This window comes from Atta cephalotes, assembly GCF_000143395.1.
Source record: "Atta cephalotes unplaced genomic scaffold scaffold00001, whole genome shotgun sequence".
In the NCBI taxonomy this organism is placed as follows: domain Eukaryota; kingdom Metazoa; phylum Arthropoda; class Insecta; order Hymenoptera; family Formicidae; genus Atta; species Atta cephalotes.
The window spans coordinates 3,945,327-3,956,890 of record NW_012130065.1 but is presented as its reverse complement, the minus strand read 5'-3'; the positions used below and the strand labels follow the sequence as shown (position 1 = coordinate 3,956,890).

The 11,564-nt window shown below is 30.6% G+C and overlaps 1 protein-coding gene across 1 annotated transcript in view; it reads right to left on the bottom strand.

Moving 5' to 3' along the window:
• Positions 1-11,564, bottom strand: part of LOC105622854 — a 128,252-nt gene that overhangs the window by 42,412 nt on the left and 74,276 nt on the right. The window contains exon 2 of the mRNA XM_012204300.1: positions 279-490. Within this exon, the coding sequence (XP_012059690.1) occupies positions 279-490 (212 nt within the window). The remainder of the gene's footprint in view (positions 1-278; positions 491-11,564) is intronic.

Below are 11,564 nucleotides of genomic sequence, written 5' to 3'. Positions count from 1 at the left end.
AATATAATTTTTTTTGTAAATTTATTTTTGAATAAAAAAAACTTTTAATGAATTTTATATTTAAAAAAAATTATTCAGCCAAAGAATAATATAGATAAATTTTTTATGTTAAAATTTTTTAACGTTTTTTATGTTAACATTTTTTTGCAACGTTTATTTTTTGCATGATTTAATGTTCTATCGATCAACGATTGCAAATTAATATTTTGACTAATCGACTTCTCATAAGTGATAGAAATTTGTACATATTTGTACTTATTTATGGGTAAATTACTTACGTTAACTTGTATACCATCCACGTCGAAAATGCTGTAAGGTGGTGGTGGTTTCCGGTCTGGTATGTAGCGATAAAATTCTCGATCATTGAAAAACCATTGTATTGTGTACAATGCTAAGCCTTCTAGGTCGTAATGGCATGACAATGTTACGGATTCACCTGATCTCACCATTTTCGGAACATTTATCGTCAAATCTTTCAAACCTGTTGCACCTGCAAACAATAAAAAAACATCTCGCTATGAAAGATGTTTAATAATGCGTCTTGTTTATATGTAAAAAGAATATTTATTAATATTGAATTATAATATACAACAGTCGTGATTAGAATTCGCAAAGTGCACACAGCATATTTCATGCATTATTTCAGCAATGCATTTATACATGGCCAATCGACGCATTTGAATGATGCATGCTATCTCCGAATGTGATTTTAGAATTAAACGCTGATCAGAAAGTGGGTCAGTCATAAATAATCTAGGTAAATTTTTTATGTCGCGAATCAAAACTTCGCGACGTGATTTAATGTTCTATCGATTTGTGATTGTAAATCTATTATGTACTAGTCGACTTTCTATAAATGATGAGAAATATCTAGTTAGAAAACTTTAAGTATGTTTTATGGATAATACTAAATTACAACTTTAAAACTTACTGGTCTATTCGAATCTATTTGATCTAAAATGTAATTTATTTTCTTACTCGTATTATTTAAAACTTTTTTCTCTAGTATTTGATGACTCCATCTATTAATATATGATTTTTTGTAAAATATTTTATTTTTTATAGATTTCAATCATATTGATTTAAAGGATATGTATAGTTTTAAACAAACCAGGAGATTAAGCATGTTTTATTTATACTTTGATCTATTTTAAGAAATATTGTTCCCTTACTTCAAAATGGGATAACTAAAAAAATTAAGTTTGCTAAAAAAAGAAAAAACTATTTTTTAATTTGATAAAAAATGACGAACTAATTAAATAATATCGGCAAAAAGAATATATTGTTAACATATCAAATATTATATTTGCCAATCATTTTTCACAATTCTTAACCAAAATCTATTTTTTAGTTGTGATGACTTTAATAATTTTTTTAAACTATCTTTTTTTAATTGTGACAATTAAGACGATTTTTTATTTAGTTAAGTTAGATTGCTCTTAATGATTGATAGATAATGTTTATCTAACTCATTTATGGTAATAACTCGAAAATTATATTTTTTGAACTATTTCATTTTAGAAATAAGAAAACGATGTATATAATACTTAATTTAATAATTTAATAATTTGTATAATTTGTATAATTTATACATTTTTTATTGTGAACAAATTATTTATATTGCAAAAGATTATGGTATTCAGAGTTATTAATAATTTAATAATATAATTTTAATAATATAATTTTAGTGACAACGTATCTCTTATCTAATTAAATGTATAGAGATGAAAGTATAAAAACGTGATAATAATTTTTCAATTTCACAGAAATTATTTGTTATTGCTGAGCTAGGACTAATATTTCAGTTGTGTTTTATTATTCGTTAAGATACTGAAAGCACAAGGGCTTTATTCTTGGAGAGACATTTTTCCTAAGATTAAGCCTATCTCAATCCATTTCCATTTCTTTTTCCCTTTCACGAGGAAAGATATTTTGCTTTCTGAGCATTTCTGTTCTTTCAGAGAGAACAGTTTTCAAACTGCAATGTCATCAATTCATGCAAAAAATAAATTGACTTACAGTAGATCGACAATTATAGATGAGTTCATCAATAATAGGATAATGGAAGTATAATAGAATAATCGAAGTTTGTCTTTAAAAAACAATTTTGTTATTAATCTTAAGGGGGAAATGAAAATGACTATTTATTCTGTTTAATACAATGACATATAATACATTATTATTACATTATGTAGAAATTGACTGAAAATATTAACATAAACATTGTGATCTACTTATGCAATATGACAAATCTATCATCATACATAATTAACTCAATTAACATAATTGATTGTATCTCATCAACGTTTGCTAAAGTGTTTGATCAAACAACACGCCAATATAGTATAATACATGCAATTTTCGATGTAAACTCTATTAACACGATTGTTTCAACATTAGTAATAGATGCGATGGAATTTAGGTGTGACAGTATTATATTTCTACATTTGTTGCATTATTTCGCGAGGATTACGCACTCTCTGTAGCAACGAATGCTGATGAAAGTTATATATGCTGCAGACAGTAAAAAGCAGCGAAAGGCGATCATACTACAGCAAGTTACATCTTAATTGTGGTGCAAGTTGATTTTAACAATTTTTCTCGAATTTCGCTCGTTTTCCCATACGAAATAATGAGACGAAAGATAAAGAAAGAGAAAGAAAAAGACGAGATCGCGAAAATGATTGTCGCGATCGGAAAACACTTTATTCGCATTCAGAATTCTGTAATCGCAAAGTGTTTCGAGATCCCGGCGTTGAAATACGGTTGTCTTTTGGTAATTTCCACTCGAAGCTCTTGCGGTCATCGGGTATTCCTGTTGCCGGTCTTTCCACCGATTCTGAGTTGCTCCGAATCCTATTCCAGCGGAGTGATCAAAGCGAAAAGGCAGTCGGCGGGGCCTCTATTACCGTCCAAAGGAAGGAGATCCTCGTGCACGATTCCCTTTGTCCACCCCCTCGAGAAACCAATTACAAAGAAGAAAGCGCGGTATCGCGCGCGAGTTAAATTAATTCAATGTACGTGTTAGTATTGGGCTAAATGCTTTCGATAAACTTTGCCGAGCGCCCCGTAAAGGGCGCGCGTTTGCGGTGCAACTTATTCCCAGCGTAAACTTTATTCACGCCGTCAAGCTAGCTCGGAAGTAGAACTCCGGTGCGACCGCAATTCCGTAATTAGTATAATAAATAATCTAGTGCGAGACCAGGAGAGAGAGACGTAGGAACGTTTACATAACGTAGATGCATACCGCATGTGACGTAGCACTTCTTGAAATGGGATAAAAATGCATGAAACGTGCGCTGCATAGGATGCGCTTTCGCGAAACGCGGAAATATAATGCTTTCCCGTACGAACCTTAAATGGTTTCATAATGTTGCCAGTGGACGATCGTCGGCGTTACTGCGCAGCGATTAAGTTAGCAACGCATTATCTCGCACTCCGCTAATCAGATGGAGATTTACGCGGATATTAAATGCAGCATCGCGATATAAATCTGGAGTAACTTACTGAACAATCTGCTACTACTTAGTCATTCGAATGAAGTAAAATACTTTTAATTTTTAAGTCTTTCGAAGTTTCATCCCTTATATCTTAGGTTTATGCTTACATTACTTAGCATAAGCCGAATCATCGCTCAAGCAACGTCGGCACTTCTGACGTGGAATTGCATGAGCGAGCAAATGGAAATGCATCTTCATGGAATAGCTGGGCGTAACGTGCAAACGGTGGAACGTTACGATTAGACGTTTCGCATATGCCACACGATGCCCGCGAGACATTTGCTCCAGGAGATGTTCGGCGGGCTGCGAATACTGTTTATTTTCGCTATTAAGCTGGGAGAAATATGGGTTAACTACTACCAAGTGCCGCAGATCGGTGATTAAGTGCAATAAATAATTCCAAGGCACGGAGTGCCGCATTAAGCTGTGCACCAGATAACACCATTGTACGCTCGATCCTCTGCTTTTTGAGAGCGTAACGGGAGCGTAATTTCGCGAAAGAGCAGGAGATAACATGCAAATGTTGCTATATCTCGTTTCGCAGAATGCTCTCGATACTGTTACAATTTATTGTTCTTAAAAAGGCGCGGACTTTTTACATAAAAAAGATATTGCGAAGGAAAGTGTAGGCAAATAACTAATTGATTCATATATCGGCGAAATTAATCTGCTATAAAAATAATGACGTTTCTTCTTCCTTCGTTTCTCTGCCTTTCTTTAGAGAAGAACTTCCACAATATTATTTTATTTATAATAAATTTTATTTATATTAAAAGAATTTTCTCTTTAATGTCAAAAAGAATCATAAAACATTTTTATTCATATCTGTAAAGTTTATCTTCTTGATGACTTGTTTTTCGGTATGTATCTATATCTAAATAAAATTATATTAAAATGAGAAATTATTTGTACTTGGTAATAAATTATTCGCAAGATATATAATATACTCAGATATTTTTTATAATACATATCGCTCTCTTACACAACTCAAGAAATTATAAGTTTCTTACAATTAAAAAAGAAAGGAAGGATTTGTCGACTTGATAAAAAATTAAATTGATTAATTAAATTATCGTAAAAAGAATATAACGTAAATATTGATTCTAACGTAATCAATGATATCATTAGTCATTATTGTTATTTTAATTTGCATGGAAAAAATGATTACGATTGCTACAACAAAATTCGCCCATCAATGCATTTTTTGGTTAGAAGAACTATATAGTACGATTGTGTAAGATTATCTTAATGGCATTAAGAAATTAAAATATTAATTAAAATATCTATTATACAGTTATCACAAATGTATTAATGAACAAAAATTATTATTATTTCCGGTTATTGCAATCGGAATGTTTTTTTGTGTTGTGATACATTTAACGATTTTTTAATGAAGTTTTGTTAATTCATTCGATGATTGATAGTGTTTACTTAATTCATTCGTGATTAATTAATCCTGCTTAACAATGCTATTCTTAGACCCGATTTTTCATTTTTTTTGGTTAATTTATGATTATTAATTTATTTAAACTTAACTTTATTTGATCTAATGATAATATAAAAATTATGTTTCTTTAGCTATGATTAATCACTAAACTAATAAATCTCGGTTGCACCAACGTTACTTTGATTTTAAGTGAAACTTAAAACTCGCTCTATCTCATTTTAAAACTGAAAAGAGATAAAGAGAGTTTTTTAAGTCTCGCTTAAAATTAAAGTAATGTTGGTGCAACTGGATCTAAGTCATCTATAAGTTAATTTAAAAGTTACTCATTATAAAACCATTAATTTAATGATTCATATAATAAGAAAAATGCAATTTTTTTTATATTATAATCGGATTAAGTTGTACTACAAATTAATCAGAAAATGGAAAATCGTACCTTAATGTGACACATCCAATGTTTCTTTTACTTTGCTATGTTATAACTTTTTTCTTAATGAAGATATACATGTATATTTATATTATTGTTATATTTCTTGATATTTGGAAGTTCGATCGAAAACAATTTGTCATAAATGTTCATTTTTATATGATATTTTACAATATCCAGTGTAGTAGATACGTGACAAAACGATATAGAGCGGCATCGAAGGATTAACTCATTCAATAACTAAAAAAATCACGTTTTTTGAATTGTGTCACTTTTGAAGTAAGAGAGCGATATCATTCTTTATATTCTTTTCAAATATTTATTTTATTCAACAGAATTTAATAATTAAATTTTATATTCAACATTGTATTTGACTCAAATATTATATATAGCATTAATAATAAATATCAGTTTATTACTCTTTGATAATTTAACTTTATAATATATCGGAGATTACTAAACAAAGCCAATTTTAATAATATGTCTCTTAGAAATTTTTTTTATATAATTTATTTTTTATATATTTTATATATTTTATATATTTTATATAAATTTTTGTATGTTATATTTATTTTTTTATTATATGTAAATTTATTTAAAATATGATCGTTATAAGCTCTTTTTCTAAATCTTTGTTTCGGCTACATATCAGTTTAGTTAAATGACAATTACAAGAGGTATCAAAATGCGGAATGTCACATGCAGTTGCTTCATTTCCATAAAATCAATTATCAAATTCGCGAATTTTATTTTGTAGGTAAACAGCTAACGCGATGATACATGCAACTTAAAATGTAATTTGAAATTTGTTCAGTAATTATGTAAAATTTGATAAAATGCAATTATTTATACATATGAATTATTGTAATTATTAAATTATATTTTTATCTTGAGATAAAAGAGAAATAAAAAAAATAATAAGAAATAATTCATTTAATGTTATGTAATAAAATCATATTTAATGTGTAATATATAATGAAAAAATATAATGTAAAATATTTTTAAGAAACATTTTGAAATAGTACTCAATGTTATAAATTTAAGATTATCAGAAAGTAATAAATTAATACTTATATATATTATTAATGCTAACTTAACCGTTAATGAGATCATAAAATCTTATTTATTACATATAAAGGAGCCATTGAAACACTTGTACCGGACAAATTTGCAGATAAAAATTTCCACGTTCCTTTATTATTAACATATTATATCTATGTTGTGCTCAAAATTTGATCGGTAAAAATCTTGTTTTAAACATTTTGAACTATTTAAAATTTAAAATATGCTTAATTGATATATTTAACATGTTTTAAACACGTTTTTTATAATGCTATTAAAATCATGTATGAAGCATTAAAAATATATAAAAAAAAAGGTTTTGATTTTAAAAAAAAGAAAACACATTAGCTTTCGCCAATTTTGATTGCACTGCTTACGATAACCTACGACGCCGTATCGAAACACAATTGTCGCAACTTAATTACTATATTCTCAATAAGCGTTTGCAAAGCTTGCGCTCGCTTTGCCTAACAAACTCGGCATAAAAGAAAACAAACATTTCTCTCGCGATGTCCGTGTTGATTACAAAATAACGGGCTTTATTGGCTATTACTCCGATCGCAAGAGCTTCGCGCCTCCGCGCTGCAGCGACGGGTCGCGATCCGGGCATAAAATACAAATGAAACTTGCGCGCGAACAGCCGATAACGTTACACATAAACAAGGTATGGCCAACGTTTGTAGGGGACGTCAGAGAATCGATGATAATCCCGGAGCGGATCGGCCAAACGCTCGTTCGTAACGCAGCGACCGGGATTTTGCCATTTTTATCGAACGCGCACGCGTTTACAGCTCGTTCCCGTAAACATCGAGACTCTCTGCGTGCGATTTTATTCGAAATATATTCATGGCGTTCAATAATGCGTTGTTAGTGCCACCGGTCTTGCTGAACGATGGTACAGATCGTTAGACAACTTCAGCGAGCAATTTAATGCCTGTTACCGAACGCTTGTACGTTACGGAGTTCGCCCAGCTGTGTGCGTAATATTATCAATTGCGAAGTTGCGTGCCGAGTTAAGGTGAAAATTATTCAATATATATATCGGGGACATTTGCAATTAACGTATCAAATATAATGCTAGATATTTCGCGAGTAATAAATTAACGTTTCTGTCTATTTTTTTTTCTTTTTATTGCGAGGACGCGCAGTATAAGCAATTTTGTACAGAGATGTACATGTTTAGTGACAGATTCCATTCATTTAATTTCAATGTCCGTTGTAATGGTGGATGTTGTGTATGTAGCACTGGAAAATTCCGGGGGCTAGGTAAATAGATACGGAACAAATGCCGGTGGGTGAATTCGGATCGATGTGGTTCGATAAATGTAAATGGTGAGAGAGGGGGAGGGTGAATACTTTCCGCGCGGGTTTATGAAAAAAGCAATTGAATGTTGGGTACGTGTGCGTACGAGCGTGATCATGTTACCCGAGAGCATTCATCATTTTTCCACGACCGGACATGATATACGGAGGTCAATATAAAGGGGATGACTCGGCCATCAAGTGCGTTGCTGTTTTATTTGCAGCTTTTATTTCAAGCTTCCGTTCGAAGATAGATCTTTGGGGAATATAATGACAACTGTAAAAGATAGAAGAAAAGAAATGTAGAGAGCAATATTCGTATCATCGATATTTTCTGCGTGTCTCATTTATTACGCTAATAAAAACGCATCCTTGTATTATCGATCGTAATAGTTATAATAATAATAATGCGGTTATATCTTGCGGCTAAAGAATTATTTCGTTCGTCATTAAGAACGCCATGATATCAAAGATTATGCAGAATTTATGGGCTTTTATAGAGGACTACTTTGAAGTTTCATAAAAGTTTCCAATCTACGTAATAAACAAAATCTGCTTATTAATGTATTGGAAATGTAACGCGCAATTTGTGGCGACATTTAAGTGTGGTAGCGCACTAATTAGGCGGATAATTATCGAAGTTGATTGGTAGATGGTGGTATTAGCTAATAATGAATATGGATAAATGATAAGCGGTTCGTTATTGATTTCGTCACTATTGAAATTATTTCCGCAATGTCACAGCGCGACATTTTTTTCAGTCAATTAATAGGATAAAAAAATATGAACGGATTATTATACATCAATTTTGAATGTAATATTATCATGTAAATTGTGATTGATACTGTGAAAATATTTTATAGCGATTATTTCTCTTGGAAAATCCTTATTATAAAAAAAATCACTGTAGATACTATTATATATATATGATATATACAATATATACAAAATAATATTAAAGTTAAATATTCGTCCAAAGAATTTTTCTTCTTTTGTGTCACTTTTTTGCGTCACATATTTGTTAACTGCTTATGTGGTTTTGGAAACGTGCACCAAATTTTCATTTGAGCATCAACAACGTTATTGTGTAACAGATATTTTTACTACTATTGGTGTCTATGGAAACTTCGCACACGGAGCTACGGTTTTGTACGGCTTCCATTATCATTTTCAACAAATTCGTACAGCGGAAACATGTTATACGGAATTTAGAGACGCGAGAATGAGCATAGGTATTCTACGCCAGCTCTCTGTATCTATCTCTCTTTTTCTTCTTCTCTCTCTCTCTCTCTCTCTCTCTCTCTCTCTCTCTCTTGTTTCAATTCAGGAAAATGTCATTAATATGTAAGCACCGACATCAGATTACCAGCGGCACCGGGCACGCGAATTTCGTTATTGGTAATGAGAAACTCGTGTGTCGCATGGGAAATTTGGGAAGCACATATTTTACGTTGATATACCGCAGAATTGTTAATGTCATAAACTACTCTTTTCAGTAATGAACACTAGATTTCACGAATTATTCATTAATAAGGAAGAACTTTCGTAAATTCGCAATTTTAATTTAATACATATTGAAAGATTTATTTTAATATAGAATTTTGAAAATTATTTTAATTCGCATAACAATATGTATTGCTTTTATTATAAATATTATAAATATCTTTGTTAACTGTCACATCAATTCCCGCAACATTGGTGAAAATTTCTTCTTCTGATTAAAAGTTATATTAATAAATATTTATTAAACAGATTTTATTATTCATTATTTTTAAATAATTATATATACAGTTTTATGTTAAGATAAGTGCCAATTTTAACGATATACTGTTACATATTAAACAATATAAAATTTAAATCAATTCTCCATGTTAAATAACATTTTATTATTTTTAACTTCCATATATCAAAATTTATTATTTTAATACAAAACATGCAATGTGATTATAAAAAACAACCACATACGATCAATTTATTTTTGTGATTTAATTGCTTAGTTTCGAAGTAAATAGCGTCCATATTAATATATGCATGTAATGCATAGTAAATAATTGTAATAAATAATAGTAATAAATAATAGATACTATTTGAGTCACATTTAATACATTTTTTGAGTTTATTTTTTTAACTTTAAATTGTTTTAGTTAAATTATCAATATATTGAGTAAAAGGCAATGGCGATTGAATGATTAAAAATAATTTGATCAAATTATATTCGACACTATGAATTTAACAATAATAGATGGCAAGATAGAAGTTCTAAATTTTACGTAACAATTTTAGAATCTCGTGAATTATCTCTCGAATATCTAAATTTAAATTGACGAGTATATTTTGCACGGTCGAACGTTTATTTATTCTAGAGCTAAAATTAAACGTATTCTGATATAACTGGATAATCGTTCTTCATTTTACTAAAAATAAAATAGTATTTTCGTAACGATATATGAAAGAGTCATTGTAACTGAAATGTAGCTGTATATAAACGATTTTGTACGAAATATATCGGTCACAAATGTCGGTGCAATTTTAGTCAACTGATATCTCGACCAAAAATGCAAGCTATAAAGTAGCGCAGCATAATCGCGGGTTAAGATCGAAACGGATCGTGAAGTCAGTAGTATCGTTTCTAACGCGCCTTAAGGGTCTTCCAATCGGCGCTTAAGTAGAAATTTGTGGCTTCAGGTAAGCCTTAAACTTAGAGGATGGAATTTAGCCCGGACTATCGCAGATGCGCGGGATTACTGCGTGGAAACCATACACGTTCCGTTTTAACGTTTTGCTACGACACGTTTTAACTACGACACGTGGTCGCCATTATGTTGATCTCAAGTAAATTTCCGTTCATCGTATAAGTTGCAATAAATGTTAGTATACTGTGTAGAATTATATTTAAAATATACATTAATTTGAATAGAAAAAAGTTTATCAAAATTGGTAAGTAAAAATTAAGAAAAATCCAAATGATAGAAAAGAAATGAATCATTTAAAGTAGAGTGTTTGTCTCTGCGATAGCAAAACAGGTTTTATCTTCATTGCTTCTCGCATATGTTTCCAATATAAGAAAATATTACTTCCAGAGCGATGTAATTTTTTTACACACTATAAAATGTCGTTTGATTATTGTAATGGCCCCTATAGAGAAGTTGTCTTGAGTTATATTTTCATGAGACATTCCTATCGTGAGTGCTCACGGTCAGAATATCTGAATGTGAGATCATTCGTTTATTCTTCTCGTTAGTATTTCTATCGTTGCATTTACCACGCGATGGACTGCAATTCGCAAACAACGCAAAATCAATGTTTTCTATGAAGCAGAAAAAGTACTCGAAAGTATCACCTTATCTTTGTTACGAAAAAGTTTCCTCGTCTACTTCGACGCTAGACTCCATAGTGCTAGAAAATTCATTGAGTGGTTCTGTTGAAACCACACCACGATAGCTCTGTTAAGGTAGCGCACCCCTCCATACAAACTGTCTTTCATATAACTTATCCCTACCGAAAGTCTCATGTAAAATTCATCCGATTCTTATTGATCGAATTTCTTAAATTCTTGATGCATACTTTAATAAGAAGCTCCCGCAAATTATCACCAGAATAGTATGATTTAAAATTCTACTTCCCTACGGAGCCGAATGCGGAAAAGTTTTCGGGCTCATGAAAATAACATTCTTCCAATAAAGTTCGCGCCGTCTCGGACTATTTTCGAGCCAGGCTGTTCTCATTGCAATAAATGTCGATAAACTTGTCATGCTCTTTCACATTATAAGAAATATATATATATATATATATATATATATATATATATATATATATATATTCAATA